This window comes from Myotis nattereri (assembly GCF_964212035.1).
Source record: "Myotis nattereri genome assembly, chromosome: 14".
Classification (NCBI taxonomy): Eukaryota; Metazoa; Chordata; class Mammalia; order Chiroptera; family Vespertilionidae; genus Myotis; species Myotis nattereri.
The window spans coordinates 51,666,388-51,685,022 of NC_138089.1; the positions used below are offsets into that span (position 1 = coordinate 51,666,388).

At 41.2% G+C, this 18,635-nt stretch overlaps 2 protein-coding genes across 5 annotated transcripts in view; one reads left to right on the plus strand and one right to left on the minus strand.

Annotated features, from left to right (window-relative positions):
- Positions 1 to 3,549: 3,549 nt before the first annotated feature.
- EPM2AIP1 (EPM2A interacting protein 1) lies at positions 3,550 to 10,606 on the minus strand. Of its 3 annotated transcripts, XM_081105861.1 has the most exons (4): positions 8,240 to 10,606; positions 7,607 to 7,668; positions 5,947 to 6,110; positions 3,550 to 3,694 (listed from the first exon to the last, which is right to left on the minus strand). In XM_081105861.1, exon 1 carries the CDS (start codon positions 10,518 to 10,520, stop codon positions 8,694 to 8,696), a length of 1,827 nt encoding a protein of 608 aa, XP_080961987.1. In that variant the 5' UTR covers positions 10,521 to 10,606; the 3' UTR covers positions 3,550 to 3,694; positions 5,947 to 6,110; positions 7,607 to 7,668; positions 8,240 to 8,693. The 3 variants fall into 3 exon arrangements, with proteins under 3 accessions (XP_080961987.1, XP_080961986.1, XP_080961985.1); XM_081105860.1 differs by lacking the exon at positions 3,550 to 3,694 and having other exon boundaries at positions 5,046 to 6,110; XM_081105859.1 differs by lacking the exon at positions 3,550 to 3,694 and having other exon boundaries at positions 5,046 to 6,110; positions 7,607 to 10,606.
- Positions 10,607 to 10,976: 370 nt separating this feature from the next.
- Positions 10,977 to 18,635, plus strand: part of MLH1 (mutL homolog 1) — a 32,992-nt gene continuing 25,333 nt past the window's right edge. The window contains exons 1-3 of one of the 2 annotated variants that reach the window (XM_081106473.1): positions 10,977 to 11,098; positions 13,595 to 13,685; positions 14,959 to 15,057. In XM_081106473.1, the coding sequence (XP_080962599.1) occupies positions 10,983 to 11,098; positions 13,595 to 13,685; positions 14,959 to 15,057 (306 nt within the window). In that variant the 5' untranslated portion in view covers positions 10,977 to 10,982. Of the gene's footprint in view, positions 11,099 to 13,594; positions 13,686 to 14,958; positions 15,058 to 18,635 lie in introns of those variants that run through there. The other variant, XM_081106474.1, reaches the window with a different exon arrangement.

The window sequence follows — 18,635 nt, forward strand, 5'->3', positions numbered from 1 at the left end:
GATTCTCTTTAAAAACTGTAGTAAAATACACACAACACAAAATTTACCATCTTAATCATTTTTAAGTGTAAAGTTGATGAGCAAAAATCACCACTATCCATTTTTAGAATTGTTTCCATGTTGCAAAACTGAAACTGTAACCATTAAATAACCCCCAGCCTCTGGCAACAACCTTTCTACTTTCTGTCTAGGAGTTTTTTAAAAAATATATTTTTATTGATTTCAGAGAGGAAGAGGGAGAAACAGATTAATGATGAGAGTGAATCATTGATCAGCTGCCTCCTGCACACCCCCTACTAGGGATCAAACCTGGGCATGTGCCCTGACCAGGAATCGAACTGTGACCTCCTGGTTCATAGGTCAATGCTAAATCACTGAGCCACACCAGCTGGGCTCTATGAATTTGTCAAGCTTGACAATGTAATGGGATCAAACAGTACTTGTCTTTTAGTGACTCGTTTATTTCACTTAGCATAATGTTCTCAAGGTTCATCCATGATGGAGCACATGTCAGAATTTTCTTCCTTTGTAAAGCTGAGCAATATTCCATTGTATGTAAATACCACATTTTGTTTATTTATTCATCCATTGCTCCCATCTTTTGGCTATTGTGAATGCTGCTATGCACTTGAGTATAAAAATACCTCTTTGAACCCCCTTCTCAGAAATGGAAATCCTAGATCATATGACAATTCTATTTTTAATGTTTTGAGGAATGCCATACTGTTTTCTACAGTGGTTGCACAACTTTATATTCCCACCAAAAACACACAAGGGCTCCAGTATCGCCACATCCTTGCTGACACTTGTTTTGTGTGTGTTTTAATATATTTTTATTGATTTCAGAGAGGAAGAGGGAGAGATAGAAACATCAATGATGAGAGAGACTGATTGACTGCCTCCTGCACGCCCCCCCCCGCTGGGGATTGAGCCCACAATGGGGGTGTGCCCTTGACCGGACTCAAACCTGGGACCCTTCAGTCCCCAGGGATCTATCCACTAAGCCAAACCAGCTATGGCTGTTTTCTGTTTTCTTAATAGCCATCCAAATGAGTATAAACTTGACTTGATTCATTTTTGTTATGGAAGTTTTAAACATACACAAAAGACAAGAGATACCTCCATGTACACACCCTCAAGCTTTAAAAATTATTGACACTGGGTAGCACATAGAGAAGGACATACTTCTATACGGCTATGAGAGCAGGAGCAAACAAAGATATATTTGGAACTACCAACTAAGGGTAGGTAACGGGTGCTCTTCATGCCTGTGTTTAAGACAAGGGATAACAGTCAAACTTACTTGGTAAAGGAGCAGCAGAGAAAGGCCACAATTAATGGGCCATAAAGGAACCCTTCCTACTTACCTGAGAACGTGAGGAACAAAAGCCAAACACAAACGCCAGAAGTGAATTCTCCATCAAACCCTTGATCGACATGCCCACGCTGGAAGAGCAGTGTTCCTTCAAATAGGAAACTCCTGAAATGAGTCCTCTAAACAACTGCAAGCATAAGTCAGCTATCCTTGAGCTGGTACTCACCCTTTCCCTGCCAGGAATGGAAGGTACCTCTTGTATTAAACATATTTTCTGTATTCTTGATGATGTGGCATCTGGGGCCTTGCTGATCCAAGAGACTGAGCGACCTAGGGCTGGCTAATTCCTGGATATTGCTACTTAATTCCTATTCCCCTTTGAGTGTACCTTTCATATGCAAACCAATTAATCCAGAGTGTATGCTCTTGAATCACCTCCTTTTACACTCCAGGAGGCAATATTCCTCTACCTTAATCATAAAGGCCCTTGATTATAGTCATTTGTGTCTTCTCTTTTTTTCGTAAGTCAATCCAGCTAAGGGTGCATAAGAAAAGCCGACTTTCTCATGGGAAAAACCCATATAAATAAAATCAGAAAAAAATAACACACTAGGTAAATATTTATAATTTATATCACAGGCAAAGGACTAATATCCCTACTATATAAGGAGTTCCTAAAAATTTTAAAAGCTCAACAGCCCAATAGAAAAATGGGCCAAAGATTTGAGTAGACAGTTCACAGAAAAAATACAGGATCCTTACACATATAAAAAAAATGGTTCAGCTGGTTGGAGCATTATTCCGTACACCAAAAGGCTGCAGGTTCGATTTTCAGTCAGGACACGTACCTAGGTTCTGGGTTTGATCCCCAGTCGGGGTGCATACAGAAAGCAACTGATGGGTGTTTCTCTCACATTGTTTTTTTTCCCTTTCTCCCTTCCTCTCTCTAAACATATTCTTGGTTGAGAATATAAAAAAATATATTTTGAAAGAAATTATATAAATGGAGAGATATAATCATGTGTTAATCAATAGTATTGTCCTCCAAATAATTTTGTTTTTCCTTCCAGGCATATGGGAAGATGATACTCCATGAACTTTGGTGTGGTCATGTGATTTACTTTAGCCAATGAAAGTGCTTTAAGGACCTGGGTGAATTGCCATACTCTTTTCATTTCCCCCAAATGAGCAACCACACCCTAGAATGGTATCTTCTTGGTGGGCCTGAGTCTCACAATGAGGACAACTGAAGAGCAGGGATCAGTTACTGTTGTCTGTGAAGGGTCACAGGGTACTTATTTAGACTTTGTGGGCCACTCTATCACAATTATACAACTCTGACATTTGTAGAGCAAAAGTGGCCATGGATAATACACAAATAAATGGGCAAGGCTGTCTTCTAATAAAACTATATATAGAAACAAGCACAAAACACATTTTACCTGTTAACCTGGTAAACCCCTGACCTAAGGCAAAGTTCCTGCCCAAGTGAAAGAAAGTTGTGAGGTACTGAGATTTTTGTGGTTGTTATGGCAAACTACCTCCTCCTTATACAGAAACTAGTTGTTAAAAAGACAATAACACATAAAATACTAAACAATGGCTTGGCTGGTAGATAGTCAGGACACTGCTATTGAAAGATGGAAGAAGTAACTTATGCAAGGGCAATTCCTGTTATGGCCAGGCGAAATTGCCCCTTGAGAGAAGCTGGAAAGCCAATAATGTACCCTTTACTAAAGAAAACAAGTATGTTATACTTGCTATTAGATGCATTGGACAAAATGGACAGGAAAGAGATAAACTGAAAAGTTTCCAAGCAGAAATACAAGGAAATAGACATTCACAAATTCAATTACCTATTGAGTTAGGATGAGGCCACTTCTCAATTACAAAAAGATAAAAATGAGCCCTGGCCAGTTTGGCTCAGTGGATAGTCTGCCTGCAGAATGAAGGGTCCCAGGTTCCATTCTGAGTAAGGGCACATGTCTGGGTCGCAGGCTTGATCCCCACTAGGGGGCGTGCAGGAGGCAGCTGATCCATGATTCTCTCTCATCAATGATGTTTCTATCTCTCTCCCTCTCCCTTCCTCTCTGAAATCAGTAAAAATTTATTTTAAAAAAATGAGAAATGCTTTAATCCAAAGGTTGCTTAAAATGCAGTTTTGCAGCAAGGGTGAAATCACTGATTATCATACCTACTGTTGAGATCTCTGAAAGAGTAATGTGCCTCAGATTAAAATCCAATTAAAAGTTTAATACTAGTTAATCCCTTAAGTTGGACAACATGGCTCAAGAAGGTTCTAAGGGTATGGCTCTCCCATCATCTGTTGGCTAGATGTCACTTTTGAGTTAGCTTCACTGAAGAGGAGTCCAGGACAATCTGCAGGTAGAAAAGCAAGTGAACTAAATATTTAGTCACCAGGAGGGCTGAGTCACTTCTCTAATATTTTGTTAAATTTACTTACTTTTAGCCGAAACCGGTTTGGCTCAGTGGATAGAGCGTCGGCCTGCGACTGAAAGGTCCCAGGTTCGATTCCAGTCAAGGGCATGTACCTGGGTTGCGGGCATATCCCCAGTAGGAGATGTGCAGGAGGCAGCTGATCGATGTTTCTCTCTCATCGATGTTTCTAACTCTCCATCTCTCTCCCTTCCTCTCTGTAAAAAATCAATAAAATATATTTTGGAGAAAAAAAAAATTTACTTACTTTTAGCCGTAGCCGGTTTGGCTCAGTGGATGGAGCATTGGCCTGTGGACTGGGGGGTCCCAGGTTCGATTCCGGTCAAGGGCATGTGCCTTGGTTGTGAGCACATCCCCAGTGGGGGGTGTGCAGGAGGCAGCTGATCGATGTTTCTCTCTCATCGATGTTTCTAACTCTCTATTCCTCTCCCTTCCTCTCTGTAAAAAATCAATAAAATATATATTTAAAAAAAAACTTACTTTTAAATCCAAGAGCCAGAAATTGTTTGTAAAGAAAAATAGCAAATAAATAGTATGCTATTTCCTCCCAGGGTTGATGCTTACAACAGGGAAATGGACATTAACCCTTTTTTTTTTATTATTAAATCCTCACCAGTGGGTATTTTTCCATTGATTTTTAGGGAAAGTGGAAGAGAGAGGGAAAGACAGCAAGAAATATTGATGTGAGAAACACATCCATTGATTGCCTCCTGCACGGAGCCTGCAACCGAGGTGCGTGTCCTTGACCAGAATCGAATCCAGGACCCTTCGGTCTGCAGGGCAACGCTCCATCCAGTGAGCCAAACCCGCTAGCAGAATTATCTTTTTATGATACTAGATGTAACTTTTTAGTTACTTAACTATTGTTTTAGTCCACTACATAGTTGTCCAGTATTTTTCATCCAGGTTCCTTTAGAAATTAAAAGAATATATATTAAGACTTCTATATCAAGAAGGTAATGACTTAATATTACATAGTGGACTTATGTAAGCATACCTGGATTTGAATCCTGGCTTTACTACTTACGTTCACTAGGGCAATCTAAATATCCCCCCAACAACATTCATGTAATAAATATTTGAGCCACATGCCAAGCACTGAGCTACATTCTGGGAATACAATGTGATTTTTAGTCACAAAGAACTTCGTTTCATTTCTTAATTTGTAATATGTGGATAACAATTATCTAGTGAGCAGTCTAAGAGAGGACCACAGTGAAGGTCAAATGAGACTGTGAAAGGGCTTCCAAGATTGTAAAACACTACACAAACATTTATTCATTCAAACATTTATTGAAACGCCAGGCATTGTGCTAATCACTACAGATATAACATTGAGCAAGGCATGAGGTCCCTGCCCTTATAAAGCTTACAATATAGCAATGATTAATAACAAGTAACAATTAAGTGTGTTAAGTAAGTAACAATTTAGTGTGTTAAGTGTATGGTTGGGGGGAAAAAAAGGTACTTAGGGAGGGCATAGAAGGGGCACATAGTCTAGTGAGCATCAATGAAGGCTTCCTAGAGGAAGTGGTATATAAAGTGAGACCTGAAAGATGAACAGAAATTTATCTTATCCTAACAGCAATGGTGAAAGCAGTGGAGTGATATGACCAGATATGCCTTTTGGAACAATCTGGCTGCAGTGTGGAAAAGGATCAAAACCAGAGAAAGGGAGACTAATGAGGAAGCTGTCGCTATTATTTAGGTAGGCTGATGGCCTGAATTCAAAGAGTAGCACTGGAGAATTAAGAAAAATGTAGACGGTGGACTTAACAGAAAGGTTTTTGTGAATGTTATGATGTATGAAGAGGGAAAGTCATGGATAACTCAGGTTTTGGCTTAGGCAAGGGCAACTGAATGGGTAGTAGTGGTGGTACCATTTGCCAAAAGGGAAACATGACAGAAGCAGGTTTAGGGGCAAGATCAATGACATACTTACTGTGCTGCCTGAGACAGCAAAATGGACATAAGTTGGCAAATTAGATATATGAGTTAGGAAAGGCTTAGAGAGAAGATATAAATTTGGGAGTCATTTGCATATAGGTGATACTTGAAACCATGAAAGGAAATGGGATCAGTTAAGATGATGGAGAATAAGAAAACTTAACTATCCCAAGAACACAGATATTTAAGGGAAAGAGGTACCTGCAAAGACGAATGAGCATGCATACCTGGAGACGGTATCTCCCCGAAGCCAAGTAAACATCTACTTCAAGGACAGTGGTCGGTGGTGGTATCAGAGGGTAAGAATATTCACAAAAACTTTGTGAGCTTGATTGAGCAGTTTGAGTGACAATGTGGGACAACAGGAGTACAGACAAATCTTTAAAGAAAACTAGTAGGAATGGGAAATATAGAGACATAAGTTTTTTAAAAAAATAGTACTTATTTTAACTGTATTCACTGACACAACAGACCAGTAGCAACTACTTTTTAAAAAATATTTTAAAAAAAACCTGCCATGCACTTACAGAATTACTTAACACAGAAAACAGTAAAATACACATTTTTCTTCTACAAACAAAACTAGTTTATAGCAAATTCTCTATTAATCATGGTCAATTTAAAATCCTTTACTTATATCTCCCCTCCCCACCCACTCAATGACTATATGATGCAAACTAATTTTATTATTACTGTAAGCAAAATATATACTAGAACTTCACAAAATGTACAAGACTTCAATATTTGAGGAACCAGGGTTAGAAAGCAGAAGCAGCTTTCAGGTATTCTAGTCATTCTTTCAATAAAGCACTTGCCATGAAAGAGAATACTCCAAACTATTGGGAAATTACTGGTAGATTTGTTTGTTTGGCTGGATTTTCATTGTGTTGTTTTAAGTCTACTCCGTTTACCAAAATCTCAACTTGACCATTCTTGACAAGTATCTTGTTATAAAACTTGCTTTTCTGCCCTCAATGAATTATATATAACAGATAGAGTCCTTTAATCTGGTTCAGTATTGATTACAGATTTATAAATGCTATTGTGAGCTACCAGAACATGTCGAGGCTTTTACCTTACCAGCCAAACTCAGAATGTTGGAATGGTCTCCCCTATCAAGTTTGCCCAACTTGTTCTTCTAATTTTGCTTCTACCGGTAATTTTCCCTGTCCCTCAAAATAAAATAATCTACACTGGGGGGTCCTACTGGCACTTTGGGAGGAATGATAATTCCTGTGCCAGGATGACCTATGCACTTAAATGCCATCAGAACCCCCCACCAACTAGGACAACCAAAAAAATCCCCTGTACGTCCCAACATCCTCTGGAAAGAGGGTTTACTGCCTCTGATTGAGAACCACTGACACAAGTTGGTTCTTTTGGCACTATTTTGATTGCTGAGGCATCAGTTCCTTCTCAATTCCTAGTTGTATCCTGGTTCCTTGAATTTGCTGGACTAATGACCATAGAATAATGTGTAACAATAGTTAAGACAGGACTTTAGCACACGTTTACAAATTGTACTTGAGGATCTATAAACTGGTCCTGTTTGGAAGTCATTTTACATATTTGGCTTTACTGTACGATTTCCTTTTCATGGTTAACATAAGTTTGAAAATTACTGTTTTAGCACAAAGCCGATGGCTCACTAGAAATATGAAATTCCTAAAATCTGAATAAAGCTGCTTCTTGAGTTAAATACTTCTACTTGTGCACTGTCTTAAATACAGAATGTGGGGCAGCTTCAAAATCTCTAATAAATGCACTTCTATCAGCTAACAAAATCTGGTCTATCACCATAAAGTAAAAAGTTCCCTTTAAGCAGGATTTCTTTATAAAGCAGTAACACCCATGCAGATAGGACAAAGAAGCTAAAGTATCTCACACCTCCTGATCCTGCAGTGCAAAAATATTTTGCTTCATCCTTCTTGCCAGGGCCAAACATTTGTCTACAATAGAAAAAAAACATTACTAATGGGCAATCATTAAGATTCTATACTTACCATAGTCCTTTAATAGATGAACTAGTAAAACAGCACCCAATTGTGAAAAATTCAGGGAAACCTCCAATAATTGGTTAGTCTGACCTCCAAATTGCAGGAAGCCTTCTAATCAGCAATTTAAAAATAATTCTTGCCCTAACCGGTTTGGCTCAGTGGATAGAGCGTCGGCCTGCGGACTCAAGAGTCCCAGGTTCGGTTCCGGTCAAGGGCATGTACCTTGGTTGCGGGCACATCCCCAGTGAGGAGTGTGCAGGAGGCAACTGATCGATGTTTCTCTCTCATCGATGTTTCTAACTCTCTATCCCTCTCCCTCCCTCTCTGTAAAAAATCAATAAGATATATAAAAAAATTAAAAAATAATAATTCTTGCTCCTAAAATTTTGATTATTTCCTCTATTAGGAATATCATTATCACTGTGGTGGATAGGGAAGAGGTCAGAGGGAGGAAATCTGCCAATATTTACTCCAGACTCACAAATGTTTTTTAAAAGTTTCAAACATTTTGACAGACAAGTACCTCCACTGAATGTTCTTCCTTTTCAGGAACTTCTGAACTTGCTATGTGAATTTCTGCAAATAGGCTCAAACATACAATTAAGGAGATGATACTTTTAGACTATATGTATCAGAATTGTAACATTTTTAAAAAATATGACCTAAAATTTCTTCAAAACACCTTAAAAACAGACTCCTAATTCAATTCACATCATCAGTACTAAACTTCTTTAAAAACAATTATGTCGTAAAAGCAAAAGACAACAACGACTTTGACATTAAGTTTGAAAAGAGGTGTTTCATGTTCCAGTCCCATGCTGCCTCTTGAGATGAGAAAAAAAAGTCAGAAGAATCTCAGTTGTTATCAATCTGAATGAATAAACTCGGTGCATTCTCACGCTCCAAATGAGTAAACTTGAAAAGTCCAATTTTTGCTTTTAGGACTGGATTCTTGTTGAGTGTTGTACTACAAAAGCTTACGGATTAGGAGGATTTCTTGCTCTCACAAGAGCATCCCAGTGTGGCTCGATTTCAGTTGTGGCGATCCTGAACAGGGCGTGGAGATGCTCATCTGTTAACGGCTGGCTCAAAGTGTGCTGGTTTCTAACCAAATACGAAAAAGCCTTTTCGCAGATTTCACTGCTATCAAACAAGGATGCCACCTTATAGGCAACCCCTTTGATAATCGGGTAAGTTTCAGCAGACAATCCAGCATAGAACTGTCCCAGGTCTTTGTTTCTGTACTCCTCCCACAGGTCAGAATTTGCTTGAAGTTTTGTTAGCTCCATCCTTACTGCAATAGGTGCATGTTCAGCTTTAAAGTTAAATGGATTTGCAAAGAGTTCTAAGTCCTTTTTAATGAACTTGAGGTCCTTGAAATGCCGATCAAATTCTTTTTGCAGGCGGCAGATCACCACTTTGTACCTACCGGGATCAAGAATTTTGTCTTCTTCTTTAATATGCTGTTTAAGCTCATCAACGACTTCTCTCAAGGCAGCAAAGTGTGTGAGATTTTTTTCCTCAATATGTCTGTGCAGTAAATTCAGCTTAGCATCAAAGCTACAAATATGGTCAAATGCAGTGGCAGCAAAGACTCTATTGAATCGCAGTAGTTCACTGAGGTCTCGGAGGTGGTTCATAATATCCACCAAGAAGCCAAAATCACACAGCCACTCTGGGTCTGAGAAATGGGCTGTTGTCGCCCCCACCGAAGCCAAGAACGCTTCGATCTCTCTCCTTAATGAAAATATTAGCTTTAAAGTCTTCCCTCTCCTCAGCCAATTGTTCAGACACCGTCCATTAACCCTTTCGCCGTGCTCTGACTCCGATGAAGTTAGCAAAGCCTGGAATTCGGGTCGCCGGATGCCTCTTGTCTTAATCAACAGTATCCAGTCCGATACGGTACTTATGACCTGATTAACATCAACGTCGTAGGAGCTCAACAGCTCCAAGTGAAGGAATCCCGAGTAATGGATGACATTCCAACAGTTGGGGCTTACAGCCTTTTCTCGCATGTACGACACCAGTCCAGAGTTCTCACCAATCATCCGCAGGGTGTGGGTGGTGGTCAGTCCCACCATCCGCTGCAGGCTAAGCCCGGCCGTCTGCAGGGCCTCCAAGATTGCCGCCATGAGAGCACCGACACTGAAGTGATTCGTCAGGTTGATAATGGTCAGCAGCTCTTCCTGCACCTCCAAGTCCACGTCCACGCCGCGGACAAAAACCAGGAGGTAGTTCTCATAGGCCACAAAGGCCTGGTCATCCAAGGCCAGGGAATAGGCTCGAAAGTCCTTGGCTCGGTTAAAAAGCTGGCTGCGGAGGTTCTCGTTAATGTTCAGGACCCTCTGCCGGATGGTCTCTGGGGATAAATCAATGCCACCCAAGACGCCTACGTGGTCCGGCAGCACATCATTCAGCATCACCTCCAGGCACTGGTACACAAAGTCCCCCTCACCCCCGCCGCGACCCCTCAGGGCCAAGAGGCGGGCGATGCCGAGGCCAGCCCGCGCCGCTCTCTCCTCGGGAGTGGGCGGGACCATCTCGGGAATGTCGCCCTGCCGCAGGCGCTCCACCAGGGCCTCCCGCTCGCCCTCCTCCACATACCGCTGGTAGTACCTGTGCTCGGCCTCGTAGTGGCGCCTGACGTCGCGTTCGCTAGCGGATACGACGAGGTGGGCGCAGACCAGGCAGCGGGCCCCTTCGCCCTCCGGCGGCTCTACCACCAAATAACGCTGGGTCCACTCGGGCCGGAACCCCCGAGCCTCCTCCACATCCATTTTGCTTCTCTTAGGTGTCATCCACATGATGCCGGAGGTTAGAAGAGCGGAGCAGATCTCCCGGAGGCTGCAGAGAGACTGGCGGAGTAGGAGCAAGCGCCAAACGCCACCTACGCTCTGCGCAAGATCACCCGAGCCGCACGACACCCAGCTCCCGCTAGGGCATCTGCGTTCCGATTGGCCGAAAGAGCGGACAGTGATTTCTATCGCGCAAGCGCAAACTCTTCTTGCTGCTGGGCGGAAGCTGCTTTAGGGCGGGACGAAGAGGCCCAGGAACCCATGGACCTAAGGAACTTGACTGACGTCCAAACTGCCCAATCAATAGCTCCCTCGCTCGGAAACGGCGCTGCCGCTGGAAAGGGTGGGGGAGGGGGGCCGCGCCGCGTACACAGAGTTAAGGGAATAGCGTAAGCACGAAGCACTGTAGTGATTGGCTGACGGCACGTCCAGTGAGCATCTCGACGTGACCTGGACTCCTCTGGCGCCAAAATGTCGCTTGTAGCGGGCGTTATTCGGCGGCTGGACGAGACTGTGGTGAACCGCATCGCGGCAGGGGAAGTTATCCAGCGGCCGGCTAATGCCATCAAGGAGATGATCGAGAACTGGTACGGAGGGAGTCGAGCCGGGCCTCCTGAGAAGCTACGACCTAACGGGCCGCGCAGGGATGGCGCGGACACGCCTCCCTGCCCTCGGCGGCGGCGTGTACAGCGCATGCCCACCGTGGCGGAGGCTTTGGGGGTCCTGCCTTCTCGCTTCCCGCGCGCTGTCGCGAGACTTTTCTAGGCTTACGGGGGGCGCACGCCGCGGGCTACGCAGTGTCGTTTTAATAGTGCCATTAACTAAAGGAATTGCCTCTCAAGTTATAGTCGCAAAAAATGCAAGTTTTCGGTGGGGGAGAAACATCTCTCTTTTTTTTTTAGCATTTATTTTTATTTTTTTATTGCTTAAAGTATTACAAAGAGCATTACATATGTCTCCTTCCCCCCGCCCCCAAACATCTCCTTTCATCCTTCATCTTATCAGTTACATGCTTATTCCAAAAAATCATGCACATTCAAGAGTACAAATTTTGAGTTTTATTAAAAATAGTCAAGATTTTAGGACAGGCTGATGACCTTTCTCTGGGTTTAACTTGTGATTTTCCTGTTGCCAAAGTAGTGATCCCACTTGGTGCTTTCCTGTCCTTTTATGGCGTGTTCCGTGGATTCTGAAGTTTGGAAATGCCACACCATGTGGGGGGAAAAGGTTAAAAACATGGAAAGAAAGATGGTGTAAACTGTAAACCACCAAAAAGACATGTTCCTAACATTGCGTAAGAACTTTGTGTTAAAGTCAATTGTTATTAAAGAAACCCATACCTTAAAAGAAAAAAAAAAAATGCCCCAGCGGAGAAGGGCACATTTAAAGGGATTTGTTGTGAAAACAAACTGCCCGGGAGAGCGGGACTGAAACAACAGTGGGTCCGACAGGCCTGGCACGGGCCGGGCGGGGATTAGGAGGCAGACAATAGAGGGAACAGGGAACCAGGGCGGGCCTCTCCTTTCGACTTTAATTCATAAAGGCTGGCTTGTGTCTGCAGTGTTAGAATGAACACTGAACATGCTGGGCCTATTGTACTGTGCCAGACAGAATCCTGTACAACAAAACTAAACATTAGCTCAGTAGCTTATCATTAATTCAATAAGCAGAGACTTTTTATGGATCCAGTTATGCTTTTTTTAATCGTCGAAAGCAGCGTTTCTCAACCTGTGGGTCGCGACCCCTTTGGGGGCCGAACGACCCTTTCACAGGGTTCGCCCAAGACCATCGGAAAACACATATATAATTACATATTGTTTACAGTAGCAAAATTACAGTTATGAAGTAGCAACGAAAGTAATTTTATGGTTGGGGGTCACCACAACATGAGGAACTGTATTAAAGGGTCGCGGCATTAGGAAGGTTGAGAACCACTGGTCTAAAGTTTTACATATGTCTCCTTTTCCCCTCCTCCCTGCAGCCCAGCCATCCCCACCCCAGGCAAGGCGCCCTCCACCTCTCAGTGTCTGTGTCCATTGGTTCTGCTAATATGCATGCATACAAGTCCTTTGGTTGCTCTCTAACCCCCCTTCCCCTGCCATTTGTCTCTGAATCTATTCTTGTTCATCAAATTATGTTGATCATTATATCCCACATATGAGTGAGATCGTGTAATGCTTACCTTTCTCCGACTGGCTCATTTCGCTTAGCATAATGCTCTCCGGTTCCATCCATGCTGTTACAAATGGTAACGGTTTCTTCTTTTTTATAGCGGCATAGTATTCCATTGTGTAGATGTATCACAGTTTTTTAATCCACTCATCTGCTGATGGGCACTTTCTAGTAGGTTGTTTCCAAATCTTAGCTATTGTAAATTGTGCTGCTATGAACATACAGTTATGCTCCTTTTAATATGTAAGTCAAGATGGCTAAACAACTTCAACTCAGGGGCTCCCGAGAAAGGTCTTTAAGTAACGAATTGTCTTATTTCTAAAATAAGGAATTTCTGTGTGAGGAATCCATAACTTATCTTTCTCACACAGCACCAGCCTGAGTCTGTTTTCTTTAGCAGGTGCTCTGTGCTTGTAGGCTATTCTCTGAAGGCACAAAATATTCATTAGCTTCTTAAAGAGCTTTCTGCATTGCCATATTTTCTTTCCCCCAATATATATTTTCTGAAAGAAAAGAGAAAAGTGGAGAGAAACATGAAGAATTTTTAACGACATTTTAATAGAGTCATTTAGGAACCTGAGGCTCAATCAAGTTCGCGTAACAGATGGTTGAAGCAGTAGAGAAGAGGGTAAGAAAAAGGCATGTGCTAAAGGGACCTACTTCTAACGTCACTTTCCTAGAGGAACAGAAATGGTGGTGAATATCCTATTGGAGATGATGGTTAGCCCCTTCTGCCTCTCCCCTTTCTCTAAACATAACAGTGTAGTCACAGAGCCTGTAAAACAAAGGGAAAACATGGATCAGACAGTCTTATATTTATTTGGACTTTGTTTTTTATTCGTGGCTCATAGGAAAATTTGTGCATTCAGGTAGTTACAGACTGATACTTCTTTTTCTGTTTGATTTGCCAGTTTAGATGCCAAATGCACAAGTATTCAAGTGGTTGTAAAAGAGGGAGGCCTGAAGTTGATTCAGATCCAAGACAATGGCACTGGCATCAGGGTAAGTAGAACCTCAGACTCAGAGGAGCAGGATGTTTGCGTGCTCGGTGAGGAAGTGGCAGAACCTTTCCCTGTTCTAGGAACTGGGCTTTAGTGGATGGGACTGTTTGACTGAAAAATTCAACAGCAACAATAATTGTTTATTGGTTCCTGTTCTCTACTGGGCCCTGTGCAGGGGAATAAGGAGGTCAAAGGAGTGAGTCATGAGGCCATTTAAAGGATGAGTGTTGTGGGCAAAGAGAGCAATACCTGCAAAAACCAGGAAATGGAAGCATGCCTGACATATTTAAGGATCAGCAAGGAGGCCAGGGTGACTGGAACAGGAGATGAGATCTGAAAGATAAGCAGAATGTGGGCCTGTGGGCCTGTGGGCGGTTGTGAAATCTTCGGCTTTTACTCTGACTAAGGGGGAATGCTATTAGAGGGTTTTGAGCAAAGAGATAACATGGTTTAGTGAGTTTTATAAGAACCTCTTCTCTATAATTTTTTATTACAATTAAATGTATCTGTAAAATACATCTAGATTTTTAAAGAAGTTTTTTTTTTTTTTATTAGTTAATATTTTTATTAGCTTCAAAACCTAAGCCCTAATTCCACTCAGTACTAACAGAAACAAGAAAAAGACAAATATTCAGAAACACAGTAAGGATGAAAACAGCCAAAGCAATTAACTGATGATCATTAAATATACATATATTATGTAAATTTAAATATTACTTCTACTAATTTTTAAAAATTCATCAATTTCATTTTAAATCTTTATTAATTTCTTTTTTTTCTTTCTTTTTTTTTTTTTTGAGAGACAATGGGTCTTTATTCCCTCCGAGGCCACTGAACACATTACTTGAATTTTTTTTTCTTTTTTTTTTTTTTATTATTATTATTAGTTAAGGTATTACAAATGTGTCCTCATCCCCCCCATTTTAAAGAAGTTTTATAAAAACTGGTAATCTTTATAAAATCCATGAGACAGGATAAGATTGTCAAGAGAGTGTGTGCAGGTAGAGAAGAGGGCCAAGGGAGGTGTCCTGGGTTACTCCACTGTCAGGGAGTAACAGAACCCAGCAAATGAGACAGAAATGAGACCAGTGAGGAGGAAGGAGCACCAGGCCAGTGTGGTGTTGTGGGTGCCAAGTGAGCAAGTTACTGCTCATTTAGAAACTCTTCGCCTCAGAGGAATATCTTCTTGGATTCATTCAAGAAGAGGGAGATTCAAAAGGATTTCGAAAAAAATGAGTAATATAATAATTTACTTATTTTTTGGTATCTTCTAGAAAGAAGATCTAGATATTGTATGTGAGAGGTTCACTACAAGTAAACTTCAGTCCTTTGAGGATTTAGCTAATATTTCTACCTATGGCTTTCGCGGTGAGGTAAGCTAAGGGTTCAATAAATGTGTGAGCTATCCGCCTGTGATGACATTTCTTCCATTTGTCAGCATGTTTCTCGGTAGATAAACAAGATATGATACTATTTACTTGTTAGATAAAAGTAAATCTAAACAAACTTAAATTCAATTTGCCAAAACTGAGACTTGTTTATAAATATTTAATATACCATAAACTTTATCTATAGGGACCCCTGTGACATTATGTATTTCTTGATGGAAGAATGAAATACCACCTACAAAGGCTTCCTGTTCAAAAATAAAATGGGACTCTGATCAGTAGTTAAATTTAAGTACCAATACACAGAAAATACAGGGGGCAAAGGAGCACAGTAAATGATACTGAGGTTGGGAAACGACATGATAAAAGACTTGTTTCCTTCGACAAATAAACTGTAAAGAAAAGAAAAGTAGAGAAGGGAGCAGGAACCTGTAGATGACAAGAGATTTAAGAGCCATAGGAACCATCTCCAAAGTATAGCCCTTCCTTGGATTCTGACTTGAGCAAAGTGTGAAATTTTTTTGAGGCACAGATATTTGAACACAGATTGGTTATTTGACAGTATTAAGAAATTATTGTTAATTTGCTTGGTTTAAAAATGGAGTCATGGGTTATTTTTGAGTCCTTATCCTTTAAGATATATACTGAAATCTATGTGGATGAAATTATATGATGTAGCATTGGAATATATGTTATAGAAAATAGACAAAAATATCTTTGAGACTACCATAGTATCTTGCTTTTTATTCCCTTCCCCTCCCCGCCCTGCCTCCCCAGCATCTTACATTTTTATGACGACATTCTGTGGATATGTTTTCATTCATAGACCTACATAAAATTGAATGACTACATAGTATTCTATTACATGTATATACTGTGGTCTATTCAGATGGTTTCTTTTTGAATGTTTATGCTCTTTGCTACTTTTTCCTGTGTAATGCTCTGTGACTATTCATGTGCATATACTGTGTTTTATTCAGTTATTTCCTTAGGGTATATTTATAGAGATAACATTCATAAGTAAAATATGTATACACTTCAAACACATTGTATTACATTTCTTAGGGTATATTTATAGAGATAACATTCATAAGTAAAAGATGTATATACTTCAAACACATTGTATTACATTTCTTAGGGTATATTTATAGAGATAACATTCATAAGTAAAATATGTATACTTTTCAAACACATTGTATTACATTCCTGTTGCTGCTTAGTGGCTTAAAACAACACAGTTGTTATCTTACAATTCTGGAGGTCAGAAGAGGGTGGCACTCGGTCCCAATTCAAGTGTTGGCAGGGCTGTATTCCTTTCTGGAGGTGCTGGGGTACCAAGAAGCTGTTGTGGAGTAGTTATTTGGGGGAGGAGAATTAGTTTTCCAGTTTTTTTATGTGAATGTATTCTATTTAATTTTTTAAAATTAAAAGGCAACCGTGACCCAGTCACTGTAATTTAGGTCAAACCAGGGTGCTCTCAAGCACCCTCTGGCTCACGGTGAGCCTGAATTGTTACAGGCAAGGGCAGTGTTAGGGTAACGACCCTGGGGCTCCCCTGATTTTAAGTACATGCCTCAGATCGAGTTCTAGCAAAGCAGTTTCCTTCTGGCTTTGCAATTTTGTGGGTCAGTTTCTAAGCCCATGACCTCCTGGAGCCTTTGCCTAGCTGTAGGGTATCTTTGGGTTGTTATTTCACTGTAATTACAGAAGAAAATTTATTGAGGGATTTCTGTGTGCCACCCTGGTTCTCAGCACTTTGTACATATTAACTCTTTTACTCTTTTTTTAAATTTATTTTTATTTTTTTTATTTTATTGATTTTTTACAGAGAGGAAGGGAGAGAGATAGAGAGCTAGAAACATCCATGAGAGAGAAACATCGATCAGCTTCCTCCTGCACATCTCCTACTGGGGATGTGCCCGCAACCAAGGTACATGCCCTTGACCAGAATCGAACCTGGGACCTTTCAGTCCGCAGGCCGACGCTCTATCCACTGATGCTCTTGACCACTCTGCAGGGGGGGTTCTGTTATTACCCTGCTTTACATGCGAGGAAACTGACACAGTTTGGAACCCTGCGAGTTTGACTCCAGTGCCTGTGCTCCTCTCTACCGGCTCCAGTGCCAGTACAGAGTCCGTCTGCCAGTGGCACCCTCTCTCCCTGGAGTTATGTAGTACTGTATCCTGTGTATATGCAATGTCTTTCCTTACACAGGTCTCAGAATTATTTTTAATAATGCAAATTAGCTCAATTACATAAACCAGAGAAATTCTCTGAGCCTGAGCCGTATTCCTTATTAATGAACCAAACCTGCCATGGGCTACATTCACTGTCTCCTGAGATGCTGTCACACAGACCCCCTCACAGTGCCTGGTTGCATTTTTATATGCTATGATATCCTTGTGAAAGAGATACAGCCTTAGCCGGTTTGGCTCAGTGGATGGACCGTCAGCCCATGGACTGAAGGGTCCTGGGTTCAGTTCCGGTCAAGGGCACATACCTCGGTTTCAGGCTCAATTCCCGGCCCTGGTTGGGGCCCACAACCAGTCCATGTGCCTCTCTCACATCGACGTTTCTCTGCCTCTCTCTCTCTCTCTCTCTCTCTTTCCCTTTCACTCTCTCTCAAAATCAATGGAAAAATATCCTCAGGTGAGGATTAAACAAAAAAAGAAAAAAAAGAAAGAAGATGCAGATTCCAAAGGGAGAAACCAATCTTGATTATAAAGGGGAAAAATTGGTCATTTTTAATTTGTTTTGTCTTAATTGCATAATTTTAAATTTATATTTCTAAACATGTAATTGCTTACAGAAATTTTGAAAAATGTGTACAATATGACCTATTTGGAGTGACTCTGATATCCATTTTTTTTTTAATATATTTTATTGATTTTTCACAGAGAGAAAGGGAGAGAGATAGAGAGTCAGAAACATCGATGAGAGAGAAACATCGATCAGCCGCCTCCTGCACATCTCCCACTGGGGATGTGCCCGCAACCCAGATACATGCCCTTGACCGGAATCGAACCCAGGACCCTTCAGTCCGCAGGCCGACGCTCTATCCACTGAGCCAAACCGGTTTCGGCCTGATATCCATTTTTGAAGTTCAGGCTTTAAAATTGTTAGAATGCCAAAACCGGTTTGGCTCAGTGGATAGAGCGTCGGCCTGGGGACTGAAAGGTCCCAGGTTCGATTCCGGTCAAGGGCATGTACCTGGGTTGTGGGCACATCCCCGGTGGGGGATGTGCAGGAGGCGGCTGATCGATGTTTCTCTCCCATCGATGTTTCTGACTCTCTGTCTCTCTCCCTTCCTCTCTGTAAAAAATCAATAAAATATTTAAAAAATAAAATAAAATTGTTAGAAGACAAATCACTGAGAATATTTAACATGTTCTACATCTAAACAGAATTGCTATTTATACATTAATTAATCGCTTCTCGGCCTTTTGGCTAAGATCAAGTGTAGTATCTGTTCTTATCAGTTTAGTATTTATACATTCATTATTTGGTGTTCCTTTTGGACTTTTTAAAAAATATATATTTTATTGATTTTTTACAGAGAGGAA

Excerpts from the sequence above, each read along its gene's own strand:
- EPM2AIP1 (XM_081105861.1), bottom strand. The coding sequence starts at position 10,520 with ATGTGGATGACACCTAAGAGAAGCAAAATGGATGTGGAGGAGGCTCGG.